The sequence below is a fragment of the Mirounga leonina genome, unplaced genomic scaffold (genome assembly GCF_011800145.1).
Source record: "Mirounga leonina isolate KUSES-001 unplaced genomic scaffold, KU_Mleo_1.0 Mir_171, whole genome shotgun sequence".
In the NCBI taxonomy this organism is placed as follows: domain Eukaryota; kingdom Metazoa; phylum Chordata; class Mammalia; order Carnivora; family Phocidae; genus Mirounga; species Mirounga leonina.
The window spans coordinates 13,483,063-13,509,542 of NW_023270436.1; the positions used below are offsets into that span (position 1 = coordinate 13,483,063).

A 26,480-nucleotide genomic window follows, 5' to 3' on the forward strand; every position below is an offset into this window, starting at 1 on the left:
TGGTTCTAGGCCTAGGTGAGAAATAGCCAGTCCTGGTCCGTAGGGGACGGGAGGAGAGGAGCAGTGTCCTGTGTCTCTGAGTCACTTGCTGGAGCCGACGGAGTCCCAGTTTGGTCTGCAAACCCATCCTCAAGACGGCATATCCGAAGGCCTGGCCTCTCTCGTGTGACTTTTCCCAGCCTGCTGCGTTCTTGTGCATCTGTGGTGCATTCCACAGAGGCAGCGATGCAAGACCAAAACCTCCCAGCGGAGCCTCCTGAGCCCCATGTGTCACCGGGCCACCAAGGGGTGGTGGCATCTTCATCTAAAATAAAACGAGGACAGAGAGACGGCACATCCAGGCAAGCAGGTGGGCCCCCAGCAGCTGGGGGCGCCTGAAGATGGGAGAGGGAAGCAGATCGTGGGGAGAACTTTTGGTCAGAAGGTAGAGTGGGGGCAGACAGAGCTCTCCCAGCCTTTGATCTGTACGGCTCCCGCAGACAGACGGCAGAAGTAGTAAAACAAGCTGGGAACAGATCTGGCTTTCTTCTGAGTCACCCAGGGCAGGAACATGGAAAATTCCCAGTTTCCCTTTCTCTCTTTCCCAAATGGGAACACAGGTTCCCTGGAGGGGCCGGCAGAGCCTTGGGCGTGCACCCAGCCGGCAGGACACCGGGGCCATCTTGCGTGGCGGCTGGCCCCTTTCTGGCTCTCTGGGGGTTCCCTGTCCAGCAGATCCTCTCCTGGCAGGTCTCAGAGTGCCAGAAGCCTCCGTGAGATTTTAAGGTTAGTAATGCTGATTGTTTTGGGCTGCTGCCTGATGGGGGTGACTCATGCTGAATGCACCTTGCCTGGACAGGGACATTTAGCAGAGTCCATCACGAGCAGGGGAAACTACATAGCCTGGCCCCCCTCACCATGGAACCAGCTGTTTGTCTCTATTACCATGTGCACAACGCTGCTAGGAGACCTCTGCCTCCCCACTCCGTGGCTTACTTCGGGATTTCGGCGCCACACATGCATCTGACACCCGGAACTGGCCCTTCTGTTCCGCTGCAGTATGTCCAACCCCGCCCCCCGCCCCGCCCGCCCCTGCCCCAAGAGGAGGGGGAAACCAAACTACATGGTAAATGATGCCCCAACAACCTCAGTGGATAACTAAGAGAAAAGAAAGGCGGAAGTCCTAACACCACATAGAGGAAATCTTAGCCGCTGATAAATAACATACCCATATAAGTACAGGACGGAGTGCCATCTTGAGAAACCAGGACATCAACTGGTGGTCCTCTGAACACCTTCGGATGTCAGCTTCTAATCCCTGGAAAGGCAAAATGATGATGTGCGCGAAAGTCAGTCACGCTTTGGCACAGGTCCTAAAGCATGCCCGGAGTCTGCCCTTGGGAGTTTAACTAACTCAGCCAAACTGTATTCGTGGCAATTTTGTCAAAACTTTATGGAAAACTATAGACATTTTTATACAAGAAGTTTGCCTTATTCTATTTGTTTCCGGGAGGATAAGGAGTTAAACTCTACTGGGGGAGTTATCTTAATCCATTCAGGCTGCTATACCAAAATACCACGGACTGGGGGGCCCAGGGGGAGGCTTACACAGCAAACACTTATTTCTCACGTTCTGGAGGCTGGAAGCCCAAGGTCAAGGTGCTGGCAGATTCGGTGTCGGCTGGGAGCTGCTTCTGGGTTCACGGATGAGGTCTTCCTGCTGGGTCTTTACGTGGTGGAGGGGTGAGAAAACTCTCTGGGGTCCCCTTTATCAGGCCACTAATCCCCCCATCTAGTCACCTCCCAAAGGCCTCCCCTCCAAATACCATCACCCTGGGGTTCACGTTGTAACACGTAAACTTGACGGGAGGGACTCAAACATTCGGTCTGCAGGGGCTGTAAGGAGCACCTCGGGTTCTGGAGTCAGCAGAGCTGGGTCGGGATGTGAGCTCCGTTACTCAGGAGCTGCGCCGTCTCGGACAAGTTACTCAACTTCTCTGAGCCTTAGTTTCCTTGTGTGTGAAACTGGGGTCATTCCAAGTACACCCAGGCCTGGCGCAGGATCAAGGCTGGGAAGAGCATGAGCTGTGACAGTGAGGGACGTCCGTGCAAAGAGTGCTCTGTCACGGGGAGGTAAAGGGACTTGGATCAATGGTCTCGAAGCGTTTGCCTGCCGAGTGTGCCAGCCACCGCGGACACGGACAGGAGTCAGTGTGAATGCTGAGCTCAGGAACTCATGCTGGACACCCCACGGAGGTGTCCCCTCCCTGCCCAAGCAGGAGGAAAGGCTGCTTCACTGCACAACGGGATGAAAGATGCCAGCCAGACTGGGCTGAATGGAGCCCCTGCTCCCCAGAGGCAGGTATGGCCTAAACAGCTAGGACAGCACGCCTCGGGCTGTTGTGAGTCTAAATCACCCACACACTGAGCCAGGTCATTCCAGGTTTGAGAGGAGAGTCCCATTTGGTCTAAACCTCTGCTGACTGTGTCTTCCAGCTCATGAGGTCCAGGCCCTAAAGGCAGATGAACAGACTCGCCGAGGAGGAGGAGGAGGAGGAGGAGGACGGTGGCCCGGTGCCCAGTTACCCACGCCAAGCACTGACAGACAAGTGGCCCAGCTGGATTCTAGCGCGCGTGAGCAAAGCTGGAGGTTTCGGGAATGAGATCTGCTTAGACCAGGGGACTCAGCTGAGCCCCAGCATACAATAGTATCTGCAGTTCTCACTAGACCCTGGGCTGGACCTCTCAAGACGGATGCTTTTGAGGTCTTTAAAAACCGAAAGCCCTCCATTTGTATAAGACCATCTCTATTACTCAGGGCTCAGAAAAACAAAAACCTCCAAGCCTGGAAGAGGACAACTGGAGGGAATTGTGTTAAAGACGCATCTGAAGACACGGGGGCGTGGAAGACGTGACTGGCTGGCTTGCTTATAAGAAAGAGCCCTCGGCAGAGCCATACCAATGGCTGTACATCCCGAGAGGGCCAGGAGGGGTAGAAACATAAGGCCCAGGAGAGGTAAGAGGCAAGAACATGAAAATGTCAATGCCTCAGTACCTCACTGACTCATTCACATGATGGGCCGACTCAGAAGAAGACGGGCTGTTAGGTTCTCTGCATCTGCAAATGCAATTGCTGAGAACCCTACTGTCCCACCCCAGAAATAGGGCACAGCCCCCAGACCGACATTAGATGGGTCGTGTTCTTACACCTCAGCCCAGATCATTGTTCTTAGCCAACAGCAGTCCATGGAAGTAGGGTCTTAATTGTAGCTAATTAAATAAGAAGGCCACAAGGTAGCGTGTGGGCCTTTATAAGTGAATTCCGCCCCCTGCGGTCCCCAGTGCCCTGGCCCTAAGGAGAGAGAGACACCATGCTCCTTCTGCACGGTCCCCCCTGAGCCTTGACCGGACACTGTCAGCACTCCATCCCTCTGGGGGTGGTACACCTCCCTGCTCAATGAGCGAATGCTTTAAAAAAAAATGGTTTCCGAGTTTTATACCCCTAGTCAAGGAGCCTAAGCCTACAGTTACTTTGTTGTCAGGTTCACCTGGGGCAAACACACTTCTTGGTGAGTGATTTTTAACTGTTTCTCTTTAAGAACCTCTACCTACGGGTTCAAGCTGCGAGCCAGGGTGCTTCCGCAGAAAACCCAAGTGGTCCTCACCATCCAGTCTCCTAATATTGAGGATGTATTTGCTTGTTTCTTTTTTTTTTTTTTTTTAAGAGAGGGAGAGGGGCAGGGGCAGAGGGAGAGAGAGAATCTTAAGCAGGCTCCCTGCTCAGCACAGAGCCCAACGAGGGACTCGATCTCACGATCATAACCTGAGCCGTAATAGGAGTCAGGTGCTTAAGCGACGGAGCCACCCAGGCGCCTATGAAGATGCATTTCTTGCATCACGACTGTTAATTTTTTTAGGTACGCATGGCACTGTGGTCGTGGAGGAAAGTGCTCTCATTCTTAGGAAAGACACGCCGGAAGAATTTAGGGGGAGGTCTCAGGGTGTCTGAGGCACTTTCAAATGGTTCAGGGGGAGAAAGTAGAGATGGAAATAAAATACAGCAAATGTTGAATCTTGGTGCAGGGTGTATGGGTTTCCATTACCCTCTTTCACCTGTTTTAAAAAAGTTTATTTTTTAGTAATCTCTATGCCCAACGTGGAGCTCGAACTCACCACCCCGAGATCAAGAGTCGCACACTTTTCCGACTGAGCCAGCCAGGCCCCTACCCTCTTTCAACTTTGATGTTGCTTCTGCTTAGACTTCTGTTTAAACAAAACCGGTGAAATGGATTATTAAATTACAGTTACACAAGACGAGTAAGTTCCAGAGATCAACTACACCTCCATAAAGCTGGAGGGGGAAAAAGAAAAAGCAACTTCCTTTAAAAACTTCGAGAGGACAAATGCCGAGATGGTGAGGGATAAAGAACACTTGCTCATTCTCCATCAAAGTAAATGTATGAGATCAGAGAACGTTTGCAATTGGCCGTGGAGAAATAACAAGGTTTTGAATGCCGAGTAATGAGGGCTGATGTTATGAGCAAGACTCTCTGTAGGGCAGGAAAAACCCTCCGAGGAAGCAATTTGGGGGCGAGAGAAACACCAGTGCAGTCAAGTCCAAAGGCCCAGGCTTGAGTACCTGCTCTGAGCCACCTGCCAGATTGAGGTACCTAACCTCCATGGGCCTCATTATTTCTCTTTGTAAAATGTCGGGAACAAAGGTCTAGCACTAGCTGACTGTTCAGGAGGTCTTTAGCTTTCAAATGCTCGAATCCCACGGGAATAGTTTCATACAAAGGTAGCCATTACCCAGAAAGTCTCGCAACTGCACTTTCTTTTATCCCATATTTGTAAGAGGCAAACCAGGGCAAAGACTGTGTAATATGTACCCAGAAAGGCCTTGAGAATATGCAGTTCAGCACTTACAGGGGACAGAAATGGACGTCCCCTGGCACAGCTCCTGGCACTAAGGGGGGAGCATTAAAAGACACTCAAGGGGGCCCCGGGGTGGCTCGGTGGGTTAAGCATCTGCCTTTGGCTCAGGTCATGATCCCGGGGTCCTGGGATCGAGCCCCGCATTGCATCGGGCTCCCTGCTCCATGGGGAGTGTGCTTCTGCCTCTGCCCCTCCCTCCTGCTCATACTCTCTTTCTCAAATAAATAAAATCTTAAAAAACAAACAAACACTCACGACACCAGCAGTCATCCAGTGAATGAGACTGCATCTCTTCCCAGCGCCACCTCCCAGGTGGGGCTCACATTCTCCCCAGAGGAAAACCCCGATTGCCTGGGAGAATGACAAATCACGACTCTCGACTCTCGTGATGCAGAGAGCACAGGTGTGCATACCACGCAGAAGCAGAGCTACCTGTGGTATTGAAAATCCCAGGCGGGGTTCAGAGCAGCTCTATTCACAACACCCAGAAGGTGGAAACAACCCGAAGGCCCATCAATAGCTGAGTGGATAAACAAAATGTGGCGTGTCCATACGATGGAATAGTATTCCGCTGATTCGTGCTACGGAGCGGATGGGCCGGGCGGGGGGAGGGGGGAGGGATGCAGGAGAGCCTGGGGGCAAAGCCCTCTGCACAGGAACAGCAGGGGGAGGGTTCACGGCAGGCCGTCCCCAAATCCGCCTCTGTGGTGTAGGTAGTGATTATTTTGAAACAAAGTGACTTAAGATGCATCCAGTGCATCCAAGGAGGACACTCTGACCCTGAGGGCAGAAATAAATCTCCCTTGTGCAAGGTAACCCTCCCTGAACCAGAAGAGAGGCGTCCTTATCACCAGAGGGAATTCAGGGCCCTGAAGGCTGTGGAAACAGCCCTTCTTGCTTCTTCACTAATTTGCTACCCCAAGCCCAAACCCCTTGCGCTTTTCAATTCTTCACAAATGTATCGTTTGTCTGGAAGGTATAAAAGCTGCCTGCTTCCGGCACTTCTCTGAGTCTCTTATTTCTATGGGCTCCTGTAAGTAAGATACTAATTTTTTTTTCTCTCCTGTTAATCTGTCTTGTGTCAATTTAATTATCAGACCAGCCAAAGGACTCAGAAGGGAAGGAAGTCAGTCAATGTTTTCCTGTCCTGTGGCCAGGACTGAGGACATCACCATATAGGAAGTGGCAGGTTATTAGTGAGTTCTAAAACCTGGGGATGACAATGTTTTAGAGACAGGGAAAAGCAATTAACCTTCATTCAAAGTGTTCTCTGGGTTCCCCCGATTTCTGCGGCTTGAATATGAAAATTTCTATTAAGATTCCTGGCGGTTTTTTTTTTTTAAGATTTTATTTATTTATGTGACAGAGAGAGACACAGCGAGAGAGGGAACACAAGCATGGGGAATGGGAGAAGGAGAAGCAGGCTTCCCGCGGAGCTGGGAGCCCGATGCGGGTCTCGATCCCAGGACCCTGGGATCATGACCTGAGCCGAAGGCAGACGCACAACGACTGAGCCACCCAGGCACCCCACGTTCTTTTTTTTTTTTTTTAAGATTTCATTTTTTAAATAATCTCTACTCCCAATGTGAGGCTCAAACTCAAAACCCCGAGATCGAGTTGCACGCTCTACGAATCGAGCCAGCCGGGCGCCCCAAAATTTCTGTAATTCTAAGGGAAGTAGTTGGAAAATCTGACCATGCAAGGATTCTATAATGCATGCTGTTCCCACTGGTTCTCCCCCAAATTTCTTTCCTTTGTTCTGTCAACTCCTTAAGTTCACTAAACAACCTTCTTTTAGCTGTCCTGTCCCCAGAAAACTTGCCATCATTGTCCTTAGTTGTTTTTTTTTTTTGCACAGCCGAACAAGGAAGGAGAACTTCCTATGGAAATATTAGCCCACTTTAAACTTAACCACCACGCCGCGCCCCCCTCCCCACCTGGCCAAAACAAAAACCCTTTAAAGACGGACTGCCGTAACAAAAACCTATATTGTACGGTGTCCACTTGGCAGTCAGGTGGCAAGGCACACGGACAGCAGGCTGGGAGGTGGGAGGGCTGTGTTTGGGGTCGGAATCGGTAAAATCTGGGCTTATGGTTTGCAAGGTGGAGCCGCTGGTTCAGGAGCTGGTCTAGGGGAAGCAGGCGAAGACAGAGAATATAGTGTGCTGGTTTCCCTTTGCAGCTTAAAGCAAGGTATGACGACAAAGACGCTCAGGGGACAAGGCGCTGGTTTGAGAACCGTAAGTCCAAAATCCTGGGCTCCCTATGTTAAAAAACCGTGGAGCCCCAGCAAGAGACGAGGAGAATCACTTTGAGCAACGCGGGCCCGTTAAACAGCTGGACTCAGCTTTGGCGAGTATCAGACTAGAGTGGCCATCGTTAAGTCAGAGGGGGGCATGGGGGGGGGCGGTGGTGGAGACAGGCACGGGGCAGAGCCGCAAGGAAATAAAGCAGACCCGTGAGGTTCTGGAAAAGAACTCTGGCTACGATCCTAGGCACAGATAGGTTAGTAGCCTGCTAAGTGTCTGAGGGAATTGTTGCCAGAGGATTCACAAGCTTGGGGCTGGCCCCCAAACCCTGCACCAGGCAGGAAGCACCCGCTGCAAGTTGCCCAGCTCCCAGGGACGATGCACCCCCAACCCGTACTAGTGGGGTGACCAGGGAGGGCTGGGTCCGGAGGGCAGGATGGGCGCAGCCACCTCTCCCCACACTGCCGGGACGGGGGTGGGGATGGGGAGTGTCTTCCGGGTGCCTGCCCAGCAGGATCTCGTCCCTGGGAGCACAGCGGCTTGTGTGAGTGTCTCCTTCGTTTTGTTTTTTCCCCGTGGGAGTTCCTACTGAGGCTGCCTGGCCTCTGCATCCCCACTGAATGGGTACCGGGGGGAGGGGGTCAAAACTCCTAGTTCATGGGGCTGGTCCCCAAGGAGCCACGCTGGACTGACCCTGGGCAGGATGCAGGAAGTGGGGAGGGGAGGCTCGGGGTGAGAGGCACAGACCAGGCGGAGTCCCCAAACCTTTCCTTTTCCTCCTGGGCACACGGGAGGCCATTTCCCAACCTCCTCTGGAGTCAGGCTGTGGGTCTGTGCCTTGTCTGGTGACCGAGGCAGTAGGGACAGATGTGGCTTGGCCTGAGGCGTCCTGCCCTTCCCTCCCGTGGTCATCTGCTGCAGGGACTGTGGACGGTGGCTAGCAGTGGGACCTGCGGGGGCCATGCGGTGGCAGGAGCAAACAAGACATTTCTGCCTGAGCCACTGACAAGGGCAATGTCGGCCGTCACCGACAGCCTGACCTCACCGAGGCGGTCTCCCTGGGGAGGGGGCACGTCCCACTGTGGGGAGAACACACCCAGAGTGGACTGGCCACGTGTTTCCGTGTCTTCGTTCCCAGCCTCCTTTGCGAAATGTGATTGGCAGTGCCAAGGGCCACCCCCCCCAGCCTCTGCGCATCAAACCCTCCCAGACGTGTCCCCTCCTGCTCACTCCCCTTCAGGGCCACAAAGCGTCCCGGAGACAGACGGAAAGCCCCCCTCCCCCCCGCCAACCCATTCCCCTGCCCCATGGTAGTGAGCAAGAAAGTTCTTTTGTGTTTGAGCCACAGGACATTTCTGGGTCTATTTATTACAGAACTAGCATCACCCTAATACAATCATCGCTAAATGGCCATAAGACATTTATTCTATAATTGCACAGAATTTTATTCACCGAAGGAACGTCCTTTCCTCTCAAGATTCTAAGTTGTCAGAACCGAAACATTTAGAAGTTAAAGTGGCTGCGAGGCAAGAGATCAAACCAGTGCGAGGTAGTTGCTAAAGTTGGCGGTAGTGTGGTTGTCGAGAGCTGGAGCTCGGAGGTCGGATACCTGGGCGTCCCACCAGCTGTGCACTCCCGCCTGCCCGGCTGGACGGGGGGATGCTGGCGGGCCTACACCTTGGCAGGGGTCGGCAAACTGTGGCCCACGGGCCAGACCCAGCCCATGGCCTGTTTCTTTACAGCCCTCGAGCTGAGAAGGTCTTCTACGTTCTTGAAAACAAAGAACATGTGACCTTACGAGGCCCGCAAAAGTGTTGACTACCTGGCCCTGCTTTAGAGGGTTGCTGTGAAGATTCTAGTTTAGGCCAGGGCTGGCTCAAAGGAAGCTTGCAAGACAAAAGAACACATGCAATACCAACTGTTGACATCTCCAGAAATGAACCGTCACATAGCCAAATTCTGCATTTCGTCTAGGTGAACATTCTCTCCTTTCCTCCAAAAAAACCCAGAAACACGGAAGAGCTACATCTTGATTATTATGGCCACAGGATACTTCTAAATTAAAAAGCTGCTGGTAATCCAGTTTTATTTACTTGGAATATGGAGTAAGGGAAACAGCATTTCCCCTTCTGATGGTAGAAGAAAGCCTAGAACATGAACGCTTGACTCAACATGTTAAGAAAGACTGAGACATTTAAAAATTAGGACAAGACTTTAAGTAGATATCAGAAAATGTAAAACTGATTTAGCAACGGTATCAATGCTGGTTTTCACGATAAAACAATTTTGCTGTGTAAATGCACTTATAATGAGATCTGTCATGAGGTTCTGGCAGAGACAACACGAAGCCAGCCTTTCAAAATCCGATTAGATGGAAGTTTTCAAACGAGACGCTTGGCCAAACTAGTCCGAGGCGAACGGAGACTAGTTTTGGACATAACTGATGACACAATGTTTCCCAAATTCGTCTGCAAACACTGCACCTCAAGGCTGCTGTGTGTGTGTGTGTGTGTTGGGGAGGAAAGTTCTAGGGTCTGAGAAGTAGGGAAGACACGGCACACTACATTCTCCCTCATGAAGTCACAATGCACAACAGTACGTTCGAGGTGTGAGACCCACTGCAGCACAGGACGCTGGGGACTGGCCCGTGCCCGGCCCTCTGTGCACAGCACGCAGGGGCATCCCCCAGAGAACGGGCGCCCCGCGGGGCGCTGTGGACGTGCGGCACATCATGCAGCTATCACATCAATGTTAACGGCGCACCGAGAACCTGCATTTCCCGAAGTGCCTGCCCTTCCCATTTCACAACACGGACCGTAACATCGGTGACAAGCCGCAACGTTCGCGTGACAACCAGGTGCCCTCGACCTTCCCAGCCGGCTTACAGAACTGATGTTTGGCAAGGAGCCCACGGAATAAAGGTACCCAGTGCGCTCACCAACGTTAGGAAAAATTCAGTAGAGCAAGTGTTTGCATGTTTGGATCAGAAGAGAAGCCAGGGACACTCTGCCGTTGTCAAGGCCGGGTTTTCTGTTCCGAAACGAAACCGGGCAGGCCACTTGTGTGGTTTCTCTGGGTAAGTTCCATTTATTAATCATTATACAAAAAAATCTTGGCATTCATTTGAAGAGGAAAGAAGTTACTATATCCAAATACTTAATACTTTAACATCGTGAAAGTCCTACTTTGTTGTAACAGGGCTTTTTAAAATGGAGAAACTTTTGGAAAAAGTTTTAAAAAGAAACTTATGATTTATTAGAGTACAGGAGATCCAAAACACGTTTTTAGAAAAATATAAAGTGCCCAAATACCAACTGACACAGGTGACAGAGGCTTCCTGGAGCCAAATGAAGCAACACGTTTAAAAACGGTCTAGATACATATTTACATTGGGTCAGTAAAGGTAAAACCATCCTTCTTGGCTTTGATGTTACTCTAAGAAAAAAAGGAAATCAATTGTAACTCAGCATGCTCCACAGTTTCTTAGTAACGCGTCTGGTTAGTATTACCTCCGGATTAAACTAGTTCTCACCTTTAAACGAGAGTAGTGTAAGACCCCCAGCCTCAGCAGGCTGGGTGCTGTGAGTGGTCACATTTCCCAGGCAAATCTAACCCATCAGGCTCTGGATCGGACTGACGAGGGACGTGGACACTGGCGAGGCTAACTCAGGCTGGCAGGAGCCGGCCCGCCAGACCCTCGTCTCTACAACTGCTTACCAGCCGCCAGGTACTACTACTAAGTGGTCTCAGCTGGCTTCCCCAAACCTCAGCCATCCCAGGGCTTCCACGGGCTAAACGAGAGGCAGTCCTCAAACACGGCGTGGGAAACAGCATGCAAATGCACAGGAGGGCGGCGAGGCAGGGCCAGATCACAGCCCCCGAAGCCTCACTCACCAGAGCAACTGGGTTCTTTTCGGCTCCGAGTAAAGTAACTAGGTCCTAACTCCAGGAGTTAGCTTCTACTGGTTAACTACGAATTAGCTAGCTCGCTTGAGAACAGGCAGGTGGAGAGCGGCAGGCGCCCGGAGCCGCGCAAGGACCCGGTGCCCTCACGCTCCGGGACTAAGGGCACAGGGCAGAAGCCAGGGGTATCTGCAAGACAGCAGCGCTTCGAGAAAGCAGGACCCCCCGCCTCCTTCCCCACTGATCGAACACTCTTCAAATTAAAGACGTTCTCCTTGTTTCCACCCCACCACACTCAAAAGGGCCTTAGAGTGATTCTAAGGGATGACAGGGGGCATAGAACCTCCTCTTTCCTCTTTAAAAAACGTATAAGGTTCATTATTTCTTTTTTCCGATTACAAAAGTGAAACCTTCTTTTCAGGTCTTTGGAGACCACTGTGTATGGTTTCTAAAAGCAAACATTTTAACACCAGATTATACTTCCTACTATAAAGAGACCCCGTCACTGACTTAAGATCTATTCATGATACTGGAACAATTTTTAAAATTAAAAGAAAAAGAAAGTAGTTATGTTAAAGGGAGGAATAGTAGATGAATGTGGGAAAATCCATCCATAAAGGCCATTATGATGCACTTTCTCAAAAGATTTTATGTAATGAAACAGAAAACTAAGGATTCGCAGAGAGATGAGCGTAAATCTGAGAGGAACACGAAGGAAAAGCTATGTTACTCTCCCAATTCAAATAGAGAAGATAAAACGCCTGAAATCTGTTCCAAATATTAGAAAAAATAAATGCGCAGGATTCTGATTACTGTTAGTCTGTTAATGTCCCCAGCTCTCAGATGCTGCCACCATCACTCACAGCCTCCCCCTCTGAATAAGCAACTCAGTTGAGGGTAAACAAGCAGCCCCGACTCAGGACTGCACGTGTTCCGCAGAGAAATCAGAAAGAAGTTATTGCCAACACGGGACCCCCCTCTGTCTGGCAAATGAAATGTTCTGAGACAGGTGGAGACAGACGTACGGAAGTGAGCAGGAAGAATGACTCTAAGAGTGTCGACTGTGAGACCTCATGAAGACAGAATGTCACGAACTGTCACCACGGGACAAGCACACAAGCCATGCCACTGGACACAGTGCCGTCAAATGAATTCACTAGTGTAGGCGGAGAGCAACATTGTCTTTGCAGCTGGAGGAGAGCACATGTTATTTAAACTTGGTAGGAGGCAACCAGCATTACTGGTTAAGTGGCTTTCCTGGTGGTGTGAATCCAGAGGGATCCGTGGAGACGTCTTCTTCCGGAATCCTGTTCTCCTGGAGGACAGCGGCAGCGGCAAAGGTGCAGTGTCCTCTACCAGACGTTACTCTACGTCCTCCTTCTTTGCACTGTAAATATTCTGCACCGTTTCATACACAGACTCCAGATCCTCTGGATACCGGATCTCTAGCTCTGCGTTCGGGATGTAGTGCGTGCCGGTAAACTCTGAGAAATAGCGTCCGACATCAGGGTGCGAGATTTCCTGTGGCTCCACATTATATTCCAAGTTTTCTGTTGGTAAAGAGGCACATGGACAACTGCCGTTAAAACGGACATTTCTGCGGTATCTTCCTATCTCTCAGCCCTTTCGTGTGGCATTTTTGACATGGAGGGAAAGGAGAAACATGTTCATGGAGTCTGGAGGAGGTAACAGGACAGTGGCAGTGGGGGACGCTGGGGGACGGACGGAGGGGCCCCCCAGCTCCACACTGAACAGAATGGTCTCCTATTCTCTGAGCAAGAGGTCCGGGAGGGGGGGCTGGCAAACTACGGACTCATCACGTTCCCCTGACTTGACGGCACCGACAGCCAAGCCTATGGGACCAGGGCGCCTGCCCATCATCTGCCAGAGGCTGCGCCTGGGAAGCCCCCACACCGCATGGCTCCAAGTCTCGCACCTGCCATCCGTCTTGTCTGCTGACGGGGGTGCTCCCACACAGACCGCACTCCTCCCCCAGCTCCCTCCAATACTGGCCGCGGGCTTCCTCGGGAGCCCGTGGGAGGAGCCGACGAGCGGCTCGCACCTCCAACATGTGCGGATGTGGGTTATCACTGGTCGTCCGGTCTCCCAGGAAACCATGCCACCTCCTCCCCCTGCTAGCCACTCTGCCACCAGAGAAACAGAAAGACTCCTTTAAAACAGAATGATTAAAACAAACAGATGACAATACAGGCAAGGTATTTAAAAGGCTGAAATCCTTCACATCACTGCCCCCCCTCCAAACACTTTGAAAGACGGCTCCCCTCAAGCCCAATGGAAGGATGGTGTTTTTCGCCCCCCACGCCCAGGAGACGCCGGGCCGTGCCCCCCACAACCTGGCACCAGGAGGCGCGGGGCCGGGCGGACCCTCCCACTCTGACCGGGGACCACGGGAACCACACCCTGCACAGCCCTGCACTCGGATTAATTCAAGCGAGTCTAACGCACGCAGTGCAGCCCTCGACACTTGGCTGAACATCCTGACATGCCCATTCAGGGCGCTCAGACCCCTCCACCCAGAGGCCGTGCGTCCCCAGCCTCCCCAGGAGCATCTTTCGGAAGCACTGACTTGACCTGGCATTGGGAGGGGGGAAGGAGTTGCAGGATTCAATCTGTAGCTTTCTTTTTTTTTACCGCAAGACGGGAAGGGATTTGAAGACATTCTGTGCTAACAGACTGCAGTTCGTAGAACACGCTCAGGTACACCGGGTGCTCCTGAGAAGACGCGTACAAACCAGGCGCAGGGATGAACGCTGCGCGGCCACCGAACCCTCACTTAGGAGCGCGCGCGTTAAGAGCGGCCGGACTGCGCAATGCAGTTCACTGCGCTCACAACGGCACATCCACTCCTCAGAAGACGAGGCCGCCAGCAAGAGGAGAGCCCCATTTCCCACGTGCTGCGAGGGAAGGGGCAGGAACACGCCGCACTGCTGGACACGAGCCTGGAGGCCACGCACCGGGGCCGCTCCGCCGCAGCACAGCTACGGACTGCCCGCGGAGTTTGCCGGGGGGCCCCCGACGCCACTCCCGTCTGCAGCTGAGTGAACTGCGACACGGACCGAAAGCCCTGGCCCAGGAGCCATCTGGGACTCGAACCCCGACAGCCCAGGTCCAGAGCTGAGGGCGTCAGAGTAGGAGACACACCACAGTGCAGGGGCAGGGGGGCAGGGACGCAGAACTGGGGCCTGCCTCGAGGGCGCACAGCGGCCCCGGCAGGGAACGCTCTGGCTGACACAGGAGCCCGAGGTTCTTCAAGAGGGAGACCGAGTAGTCTGCAAACCCTGATAGCCACCGTTAAGGAGATGTCTGTAGAGTACTTATCTTCTTTAGGTGCTACAGGTTTCTAACAGATGTTTACAAATGCCACTGCTGAGAGCACGTGCCTTCCTGCATCTGCCCCTGGTACCCCTTCCTCCCGAAGGCAGCGCTGCAGGTGGACCCTCGTTGGGCAGGCCTACGGGGTGAACCACGGCCCGGCGCCTCAGCCAGGGCAGCGACCGAGGGCCTCAGGGTCCCCTGCAGAGGAACGCGAGTATGGGGGGACGGCATCAAGACTCTGGAGGTACCACCAAGAGGCAAAAAAGCCCTCTTGCTTTGGAGGAACCATCATTACCTGTCATTAGCAGGCAGGATGGAAATATTTAAAAAGAATTCAAATCGGTAATTCAGAACAATGGCTCTGTTGCCTATTTGTTAAGAGCGATTTTGCCCCTGGCAGATCTGGCCGTCACCACAGGGCTGCCACTGACATCTGGTGGGAGGAGGCCAGGGCCACTGCTAAAGAAATGCACAGGACGGTCCCCCCCACAGAGAACTGTCTAGACCAACATGCTGACAGCAACCACTCGAAAGAATTCAGACATGTGTTTTAGCATTGTTTCTCCTTCCCCGTTTTTCTGTGTATTAAGTAGGAGCTCAATCCCAGGACCCTGGGATCATGAAATCAAGAGTTGGATGCTTAAATTGACTGAGCCACCCAGGCGCCCTGATATAAACATTTCTGAGGAGAAAAAATAATGAAGATGGCAACTATGCATTAAGAGAGGGAAATCCACTAAATAAAGTTAAAAAAAAATTTACCTGAGGAGGAATGAAAAATCTAAGCAATATAAAACAAGTGAATAAAATATCAAACAGGGCCTACTTAAAAGTCCTGGAAAAATCTTAAGTCTTTCCCAATCTCCTTGACATTTTTACAGAAATATGTCTGCTTATTTTATTTTAAATATTCAGCTACTCAGGGGCAGCTGGCTGGCTCAGCTGGTAGAGCATGCAACTCAATCTCAGGGTCATGAGTTCAAGCCCCACATTGGGCATGGAGCCTACTTAGAAAAAAAAAAAATTCACCCACTCAGATACATAAATATAGTTCTATAAAACTATGGCAATACCACGTAGTCCTCCCCTCCCGAGAGGAAACCACCCACTGTGAGTGTATCCTTCTAGCCCTTCTTCTGTGAACACAAATAGAAGTAGCTAAAAATAACTACATATAAAAAGAATTTGGTATTGTTTTAGGTGTGTTTATAGGAAGCATACTCTAAACATTTACCTGCAACTGGTTTAACTGCAGCTTAGCATGCCACAGTTTGGACAGACCCCAGTTTAGCAGGGGAGTCTTCCTGAATGACACCTTTGTCCTATTGTAACAAGAACAGACACCCGTGTGGGTGTGTCTCCAGTGGAGGGACCCAGGGGTGGGACTGCTGGGACACAGCAGAATGAGCACTTGAGATATTCACAGCTTAAAACAAACAGCCCTACCCCTCCTCTGTAATGGCTGAAAATGTGTATTCCACCCTCACATGGGGCCTCCTCACACACTCGCCAGCACGTGGAGATTGCCACGGACTGCTTGTGGGTGGAAACTTGTTCCAAAGTGTAAGACAAATGACGGGAAGGGGAGCTGACGCCTGGTGAGACGTAGCATGGACCAAGCATCCTCTGAGGCGCTTGCTCATTCTATACCAGACACCTGTAAGAACTGGATTTTCACATTGCAGTGAATTCCTGACCTTCCAATATGGGCAGCTGACTTCGATTCAGATCATCTGTTCACTTTCTGCAGTATCTAAGAAGTACAGAGGGAAGCTGAGATAGGAGGTACTGCTCCTCCCTGGTGTCCAGAAAGTACTAAAGCATGCCCCCTAGTGGGAACAAAAGCTAAACACATGCAAGATGCTGTCTATCACCCCACTTGGATTTAGGTATAGTCTAACATACTGAGAGAAAAATTCTCTTAATTATGCAGACTAAAACTATTTGAGGATGTCACGCACACAGGTGGCTTATAATTCACTCTTCAACTCTCTGTGGAGAGCTTATAATTAGGGAAGCATTCATCAGTGGGCTCCACCCAAGTTAATAAGGATTACCTGAGCCATAGGCTGAAAATTTAAATCAAGAAAAGATTTAGAAACAAAATAACCTGATGCAAATAAATTAACCCAGAAATGTTCAAAAACATATTTAAGGTTTTTTTTTAACATTTTATTTTTAAGTAATCTCTACACCTGACATGCGACTCGAACTCAGGACCCCGAGATCAAGAGTTGCATTACCAACTGAGCCGACCAGGCACCCCAGTGTTTTTTTTTATTTTTTAAAGATTTTATTTATTTATTTATTAGAGAGCAAGCGAGAGAGAAACAGCGTGAGAGGGGAGAGGGTCAGAGGGAGCAGCAGGCTCCCCGCTGAGCCGGGAGCCCGATGTGGGGCTCGATCCCCAGGACTCCGGGATCGTGACCTGAGCTGAAGGCAGTTGCTTAACCAACTAAGCCACCCAGGCGCCTCCCCCCCCACAGTGTTTTTTAAATTTAAATTTAGCCTCTCAAGGTTTCCCACTGGCTAAACATGGGTTAATCTGAGCATAAATTGTCCCTAATGATTTTAACACACTGATTAAATAAAAATCCAGGCATTTATGGGAGGAGAGGGGGTAGAAGTGAGAGAGACAGAGAGGGATAAGTGCGGAGGGAGAGGGGGAGGCGGGCAGGAAAGCTCTTGTTTACAGAAGCAGGGAGAACAACAGCAGTAGAAAATCACCATTCTGCAACTCTCATATAATAATTTGGGCAAGGAGATTCAACAGGTGCTAAAACAAAATGAGGGATCAGGGTTATCAGGGAACAGGATATTCACAGGATGTCACAGTGTTAGTTGCAACAGGAAAACTGTCCCTTACACGGATCTTAGCCAACTGACCAAACTTCACCTACCAACAGTGGGACATCACCAGGGGCTCTGGAGAAAATGCCTGGGACACACATGCATCTGACAAGAAGCATTCTAGCCCAAAATATTAACCTGATCTATTCCAGCCTCAGACCTGATCAGCTTCCAGTTTACAGACAATACAGGTAAGGAAACAGCGAGACAGATCCAGAATGTTAGGCAATTTACAAGACAACCGGCCTGGACATTTCGAAAAGTGAAAGTCACAAAAAAGGAAGAAAACAAGGTGAGGAATAAGGAACTAACTGGTTTTACTAAGAGGACTATGTCTTTAGATACACAATCACTTGTGTGAGTCCTGCCTGGATCATGATGTGAAAACAAACCTACAGCTATCAAAGTTATGCTGTGACAACTGGGAATGTAACCACCGACCCACTATGAGACAGGAGATCACTGTTACTCGCTACGTGTGGTGATGGAACCACAGTAATGCAGGGAAGTGTCTTATTCTTTGAAGATACATGATTCCGCATTTAAGTCCTGATGTCTGCAACAGTCTCAAACGGTTCGGCAAAAACCTGAAATCTCTATGTACAGATAAAAAAATATGGTAAATGCTAGCTGTTTATTTTTTTTATTTTTTATTTTTAAAGATTTTATTTATTTATTTGACAGAGAGACACAGAGAGAGAGAGAGGGAACACAAGCAGGGGGAGTGGGAGAGGGAGAAGCAGGCTTCCTGCGGAACCGGGAGCCCGATGCGGGGCTCGATCCCAGGACCCTGGGATCATGACCTGAGCCGAAGGCAGACACTTAACGACTAAGCCACCCAGGTGCCCAATGCTAGCTGTTTAATCTAATGGAAGGTATATGGGGTATTCAATGTTTTAACTATATTTTAAGCATATTTGAAAAATGCTCTTAATCCAAAGTTGTAAAAAAAAGCTAGCATCTTATTAATAACTCATCTCATTTTTACATGCACTCTGTTTGTAAGCTTGTCTGTCAGAGAGATGTGAACATCTGCTGGGACTCATCACCAGACAGGCAGACTGGGCTCTGGCTCTGCATTCACGGAGCTTACTGGACTGTGAGCCAGATGGTTCGATGGGAAACACTGCAACTCCCCCAAAGGTGTGAGGACTCAGAAGGGGTGGGGTGTCGGGGAGCTCAGAGCAGGGACAGATGACCAATCTGAGCCCTGTGGGAGAGTGGCGGGGTGAGGGGTGGGGTGGGGGGAGAGAGCCTGTCCGTAAGGGACAACCACCTGTGTGAGGACCCATGAGAAGAACGGTCTCCCGGAACAACAAAGTTTGCTGGGCTGGAGTATGACGGCAGTGGGAACAGAGATGAGGCTGTGAGGAAGGCTCCAGGTCACCTCTGGGCCCTGCAGGGGAGTCTGGCGGATGCCAGTGAGAAAGATGGCACAGTGCAGGCAAGGAATACCTGTGGCCCTGGAGGAAGAGGCGCCAGGAATGGCCGTTAGTGGATGGAAACACGAGAGGCAGACATTCAGGAGATGGAATTGGTGTCAGCTGTGGACTAACTGGACCAAGGAAGAGGGGGAAGGACAGAGAAGTCAGAGATGGTGCCGCAAGAACCCTTGAGCCCTCTGAAGCACAGGGCCAGGGCCCTCCCCAGACCCGTGATACAGCACCGAGCCGGCATGCAGAAGACACCCGGGAAACTGAGACACTGGGCCGACAGGGACCCCTGGCAGAAGATGGACAGCTTTCGTAGGGGAATGCCAGTTGCCCATGTCAAAGATTTTCTGAAAGTCTCAGAATTTAAAACTAAAAAAGGCAACTTGCTAATATTACCCACAATCACTTAGCTCAGCCTCAGTTTTAGAATGTAAAACTACAATCAGGTATTAAGTGTAGTATATTTTTTTTTACAAAGTCATTACTATGTCATAACTCTACACTTTACAGTGCATGTTTCCTTAGATCTGTTAGAGATGAACTGCTGAATCTTTAACAGACACCAAATTCAGAACACCTAAAAGCAAATACCCAGTTTTATCGACTCTGAAAAGCCCATTTTAAAGTTAATATAAATGTTTCTAGAAACTCAAAACTGGACGTCTTAATATCAACCCTCACAAAGGGCAAAAAATGCACACACATGGCGGAGCCATGGACACTGGAGTGCAGTGCTGAGGAAGGGACAGTCCCCTTTGTTCTTGGGATATGCTCTAGGACCTATGATGAGAAATGCTTACCAAATGATCAACGGGGGTGCAAAGAGTCCACTAAGTCATTCGATAATTTTTAAACGGTTTGTTGGTTTTTAGACATTGTTAGTATGATGGGGTTTTTTGTTTTGTTTTTTAATTTGAGAGAGCACAATTGAGTGGAGGGAGGGACAGTGGGAGAGGGAGAGAAAATCCCAAGCTGCCTCCACGATGAGCAAGGAGCCTGACATGGGGCTCGATCTCATGACCCTGAGATCATGACCTGAGCCGAAGCCAAGAGGGGGACACTCAACCGACTGAGCCACCCAGGCGCCCCATGTGATTTTTTTTTTTTTATGGCACAACTTCAAAAGTCAGATAAAATCCGTGTTGGCCCCTTCTCATGGGCACACACAGACCCTCTTCTACAACTGCCCCATTATATTGATGGAAGTGAAGTGACCTGCAGCCTCAGTGAACAGACTTTCTCTTGATTCTGTATACAACTCTCTCAGCTTCTGGAGAATTGACATGAATAGGAAACTTTCTAGTCTTCTGATACTTCTGAGATTTTTACACATCCAGTATTTCTGTTACTGCCTTTACCAATACAATACGGACGCAGGTCAAACCTGCTGTTTGAGGTCAGACACAGAAAGGTGTGCTCCCTCTGCCAGGGTCCCAGCTTCCAAGTCATACTCTGTTAAGTGAAGTGTGAATGAGCCCACATGCCTGTTTCCTCACACATGAGTACGACGATGAGGATGGTTAAGTGTCGTTCTCAAATGCAGTTAATACACATTAAGACACTGCCTGTCACAGAGCAGCACTATGTTAGCATTCATGTCCTTTTTCTTTTTAAGTTTGGTTTTTTTTTTAAGTAATCTCTACACCCAACGTTGGGCTTGAACTTATGACCTGAGATTAACTCTTCCAACTGAGCCAGCTGGGTGCCCTCAATTTGTGTTCACTTTTATTAATAAAATGAAAGCTGTGAATGACTTGACGGGTAGCCATGCAAGAAATTCATCCCATTAAATGGAGAAACAGGGGCGCCTGGGTGGCTCAGTTGTTAAGTGTCTGCCTTCGAAGGCTCAGGTCATGATCCCGGGGTCCTGGGATCGAGCCCCGCATCGGGCTCCCTGCTCAGCAGGAAGCCTGCTTCTCCCTCTCCCACTCCCCCTGCTTGTGTTCCCGCTCTGTGTCTCTGTCAAATAAATAAAATCTTTAAAACAAACAAACAAATAGAGGAAAAAAGAAAAGGGAGACCCACACTGGAGGCATATGTCTCTAACCTGCCTCCGCAGCCCCATCTGTCCCCACCTCGGGAGTGCCCTGGGCTAGCGCCTATCAGGGCTGGCAGTGGCCCCAAACACCACCAAGCACCTGCTGACCACCAGGAGCTCTGAGCCAGTGCTGTGGACTGCAGTTCCCATCATGGCCACTTGAGGGCTTCTCCAGGGGAGCACAGCTGGATGCCAGTCTCGTGTCCCCCAACAGTGTCCACTCATTGCCCTCCAGTTCCGACGGGCCGTAGGGGCAGGGCACAGGCTGGCCCTCTTTGCCTGGAGGGAGCCAACTGCAAGGCCTGGCAAGCAAGACTTTTGGGAATTTGACTGGCAAAGGTAATGACCAATCAGAACAGAGGTTGGCAACAGCACTGGAACAGGGTCCTGGGTATGGTGGTGATGGGGGGGAGAATCTGGGGGCAGTGACTATTTAACCCATGGCATGGCCACACTAGGGCATACCTATCCACGGTTAGCAGAGTATCAGCCCTGATGAGGCTGGCCATGGAACAACTGTCATCTCTAAATAACACTGATGGCTTGCCCACAATAGCAGGGTGCTCAAATGTGTGCTTAAGATGCACCTGCGTGTCATTACAGGTACACACAGAACTAGCTACTTACCTTGGGCTGCATATCTACAAGAGCCATCCTCCACCAGAACATTATAGAAAGGCTGATGATGGCCATGAGGCAGGCTGTGGACGTTCATGTTTCGGATCCACTCGTGTCCCATCATGCAGGTGGGGTCCCAACCATAGATCACACAGTTATAGCCATACCTAATTAACATAAGAGCAATGGCAAATCAGTTCCCTGGGACCCTGTCATGGCGACTATGGGATATATAAATAATGGCTTGGTTCTCTTAAGCTCATGTCCTTAGAAACTTAACCGCGTTTACTAAGCATTTTTTAAGCATTTTTCAGGACACTCTTAGCCCCCTTTATAAACCCCTCTTATTATCAACATAGCATACCTCAGTTGGAAAAGAATAAACTTCAACCAACTGTCATGGGACAACTGGTTATCCAAATGGAGGGTATCAAGACTCAGGCCTGAGAGCAATGCACAATATTAGTGGGACAAAGGCCTAGATATAAAAGATAGCTTCATGACATAGGACAGGTTTAAGATTCCTTAAACCAGGTATGAAAAATTCAGCCCCTAAAGGCAAAGAGTACTCAATCAATTTAATAGTATTACAGGAGCCAGATCCAAGCAGACTGTTAAAAAACATATAGGGCAACCGGGGCAACAGGAACTCTGACAAGATTGATGTGACGAGACGAAGGAATTGTTTGTCTTTCTTTAGATAAGACAAGAGGATGGTACGTGTACTTGGGAACAACAGAACAAGCCTTTACCGTTTAGGTACACGTACTACAACAGTCACAGAGGGAATAATGTCTGGTACGGGCCTGGGGAGGTGGGTGGGTGGGGGACAGCGAAGGCTAACCCTCACAACGGCCGAAGCTGGCTATGGGAGCATCTCTTGGTTCACTACACTCATCTCCACTGATGTAGGTCTGACATTTCCATAATGAAGTTGGAAAAAAAAAAAAAAAAGAATGCAATAAAAGAATGAAAAACACTAGCCCCAAACTAGGAAAAGGTTATTTGCAACGTATATGCATATAGACACTAGCGGCAGGACACAGGCCTACGAACCAACGAGAAGGACAAAGGACTCAGGTGAAAAATAAGAATACTTGAAGAGGTGCTTCCTAAAAGGAAACGTGAAGGAGCTTCTTTCTGTACATTTACTAGTCAATGTGCATGATCAGATTGCAATCTGGGAAATGCAAACAAAAACCACAATGAAATTCTATTTGTCATTTACCACGTAAGTCCACTCTCAAAGGTCTGGCGAGAACACAGGTCGGTGAGATCAGGAACCCTCCCCTCCTAGCCTGCTCCTGGCCTGCCGGTGGGACATGCAGCACAGGTGCCGTGGAGACAGTTTAATTTCGCCGAGTAATCGACCACGCACATGCCCGACAACCCAGCAAACCCTACCCACAACTCAGATTCAAGGGGATTCAGATGAAAAGAAGCACCAGGACAATGAGGAAATGAGAAGAAAAAAACTCGCTGCTTACAGATCGTCCGTTAGAAGACTCGCAGTTAAGAAAGCGAGTCCCTTCCGACAACAAAAAGCGTAGATCCGGTTCAGAGCAGTTCGGCCTTCGGTGGTTTCTGCGGTGGACACTGGGACGCGGTGGCTCCTGAGAAGCGTGCTCGGGGGCACGCCGCGCATCCTCTGCAGCCGCGTGGGGACAGACACCACAGGCACTCACCTCTTATGCTTCATAATGAGCCCAATGGAGTAGCAGACGTCTCTGTGCTTCTCGTGGGAGCGCAGCTTCACCTCCACGCCCACCTCCTCCTTCTTGCGCTCAATGTGCTCTAACGTGTGCTGCACCAGATAGCCCACCGCCCCGTGCTGCCCAGGGTCTAGGGTTTGAATGTGCTGGAGGATGTCAAGCACCTTCAAGACAAGACAGAAAGACTAGGAGATAATATTTTCATTTAGGCCTTTTCTTTTTCACGGCACAGGATTTAGACCTACATAACCTGGCAAAGGACGGCAAGGCGGGGCCGTGCTGATGGCCCACATGTCTGTGAGTTGGTGGTCTCCCTTCTAAGGCTGGGCACTGGCCCCAGACCTTCAAGTCCAACCTGCGGCAACAGGGGAGTTACTCAGAAACACGGCATGCTGGAATAAGCATGGGGAAAGGAGGCCAGGCCTGCCACCCATGGGCACATCTGGATTAGAGAACTCTAAAAGGTTCTAACACTCTCGGTCAGTGTGGGGATTCCGTTTTTCACACACAGAAAGGAGACGATTTTAAACTGCCACTGGCCAACTGAGAGGCAAAAGAACTGCTAAGCTGCTTTGGTCCAGATCAAGGGGACATGTGACAGAGCAGTCTCTGTTGCACAAGGTGGAAGGGGCGACAGAGAAGGCACCCGAGTGATGCAAATCAGCTGAGCTGAAGAGGTGTCTCAGGTTCTGAAAGCGTACTGATCGTTTCAATTACTGTAACTCCCAGTGGAACGCTGTACTCAGGTGGGCAAGGAGAGACGTCTCTGTGGAATGGAAATGACTAAGTGGCTAGCAGCAGAACGGTCTGACTCCAAGGTCACGGTTTTTCCTACTGTACACAGGGCCTCTAAGGTAAAATGCAAATTCAAATAAAGGTTTACACACACACACACACACACACACAATCATTCAGCGCCCATTCTATTACAGCATTCAGCAGAGGCTCTCGGACATGTTCCTCCTTGGGGAACAGGATCTCTTCCTCTTTACAGAGTCCTAAGACAGCATGCGAGCAGACAGAATGACCTGGATTCTAGTCCCAGATCCATCAAACTGGCTGGTTTTACCTTTAAATTAGTTTATTCACTTATCAAAAGATGATTAATAACTGTCCTATTTTCCTGATATATTTTGACCCAGTAAAAGTGTTGTGAAAACTAGTTTTTCGCAATGTAGGATGTTATTCCAAAACCTAATCTTGCCTTCCAGATTGAGTCCTGCAGGATCTCCATATTTACTGAACACTGTGCCCAGCCCGTCTTGTCTCTTACTTCCTTTATTCCTCCCAAGCTGAAAGGTTGGCAGCACCATCAGTGTGGACTTCCAGAAGAGGAATCAGACACCGTGAAGTTAAGGAACTTGCCTGAGGTCCCAAGGCTGTGAGGGGAGGGAGGATGTGGACCTGAGGCTGACTCTTCAATCTCAGGTCTCAACCACCATCTTACCAAAGCGAGAGCAAGAGCATTTTAATTCACTGTCCGGAAAATGGACTGAATGGTATAACCCTAAGTGCCTCAAACCCAGCTTCAACCAGTAGCAACTGAGAGCCAATTTCCACGCACATCCCACCTCTAGTAGTGTGCTTTCATTTGGGGGACACAAACATATTTATCCTACAATTTGTAGCTAAAAGCATGGAATTTGAATGGTAAGCTTCTATTTCCTATGCTTGCATATGGCTTCCCATGTGTTCCCGTACGCAGTTCCAAGTACAACTGACCCTTGAACAACATGGGTCTGAACTGCGTGGGTCCACTTACACGAGGATTGTTTCTAGCACAAGGCTGTAAATCTATTTTCTCTTTGTGATTTTCTTAGTAACATTTTCTTTCCTCTAGCTTACTTTATTATAAAAATACAGTATGTTTTCCTATAACACATACAATATGTTCACCAATTATTTGCTATCAGTAAGGCTTCTGGTCAACAGCAAGGTGCTAGTTAAGTTCTGGGAGTGTCAAGTTATATGTGGATGTTTAACTGCATCGGGGGCAGCATCCCAACCCCTGGGGTTGCACAAGGGTCGACCACAGTTACTTCTGACTGCACTTCCGAGACATTCTGCAGGCACAGCTCCCCCTCCTCAACTAGCAGCCCCTCCCTGGCAGCTAAGTGTAACAGATATAACTGTTCTAAGTATAGAGGAAGTCTCCAACTCACTCCGAGTATCAGGAGGGGACAAGATTCAGGGGTAATTACAGCCTTCTTCTCCTGCTGTGTGGATGACAGGGTGAAGGAAGAGGGCAGAAACAGAAAAGATACTGGGATGGCGCCCTGGTGTACTCCTGAAGGACAGCACTGATGGTGGGGTGCCATGATGTCTCCAACCAAATGTCTAGGCCAGTAATCCCAGGAGCCCACAATTTTGGGGATAGAGATCTAAAAACCAGGGGGGGGGGGTCCTATCACTCATGATTGGCAACCTTTACCGTAAAGAGCCAGAGAGCAAATACTTCAGGCTTTGTGGGCCGTATGGTCTCCAACCCAACCACTCTTCTCTGCCCCCTGCGGCTGGAAAGCAGAGTAAACAAATGGGCTTTATTCGAGATGTGCCTTTGATGAAACTGCACAAAGCCCGTGGCAGAGTCTGCCGGCCCTGTTCTGTCCTAACTACAGGCTGCCCCCGTGGCTCTCTACGATGTGCTTGGCTTCACACCTCAGACAGCCACTTGTCTGTGGTCTCTGCTGCTTCTGGGGCTTCAGCTACCGGGTGCTGATGTGGGGAGCCCCTGCCGAATGCCCTCAGGCAGCTGCCCTTGATGGCCCCAGGTTGTATCAAATCCAACATACCCCACACTGAACACTTTCCCCTGCCCCTGAAACAAGTCTGTTCTCCACTCACTCACTCTTAATGTGGCCAGTCTTCCTTGTTGGAAAAGCTGGACATCCTCTGCCTCATTATCTAATGAAGTTCCGACACTTCTTAATCCTACATTCCAACATCTTTTTGAGCACCCACCATGTCGTGGGAATGGTGTTAAGAGCAAGGGGAGTAGCTACGGTGAAGAACAAAGCAAATGTGGTCCTTGTCCTTGGAGAGCCTAGTCCATGGCGAAGGCACGGTGAACAAGCAACCACAGTACGCTTACAGAAAGGTCTTCGAAAGGACGAGCACACGGCTGGTGGGCCGGGGGCAGCTGACTGCCGTGGAGGGACCGAGGAAGGGCTTTCAGAGGTGAAGCTGAAGCTGAAGCTCGGCAAAAGGGAGCCAGGAAATGGGACTGAGGGCTAAGGGAAGTGTTTTAGGCGGTGCTGCGGGCCGTGCCAAGGACCAAGGCAAGAGACCAGGGATGAGTGGAGGACATGGCCAGGCAGCGAAGCACCAAAGGGGCAACCGTGAGAGCCAAGGAAGCTCAGGCTGGGCCAGACCCCCAAGAACCTGGTAAGCCTTCCTGCAGAGAATGAGCTGGATCTGCAAGGCCCTG

The 26,480-nt window shown here is 50.1% G+C and overlaps 1 protein-coding gene across 5 annotated transcripts in view; it reads right to left on the minus strand.

The window, feature by feature from the left end:
* Positions 1–8,492: 8,492 nt before the first annotated feature.
* Positions 8,493–26,480, minus strand: part of FBXO21 (F-box protein 21) — a 47,216-nt gene continuing 29,228 nt past the window's right edge. For 2 of the 5 annotated variants that reach the window (XM_035017091.1, XM_035017090.1), the window contains 3 exons: positions 23,027–23,238; positions 21,351–21,508; positions 12,422–12,616 (listed from right to left, as the gene is read on the minus strand). In XM_035017091.1, coding sequence (XP_034872982.1) covers positions 12,429–12,616; positions 21,351–21,508; positions 23,027–23,238 — 558 coding nt within the window. In that variant the 3' untranslated portion in view covers positions 12,422–12,428. Of the gene's footprint in view, positions 12,617–21,350; positions 21,509–22,828; positions 23,239–26,480 lie in introns of all 5 variants that reach the window. The other 3 variants (XR_004681423.1, XM_035017088.1, XM_035017089.1) reach the window with 3 other exon arrangements.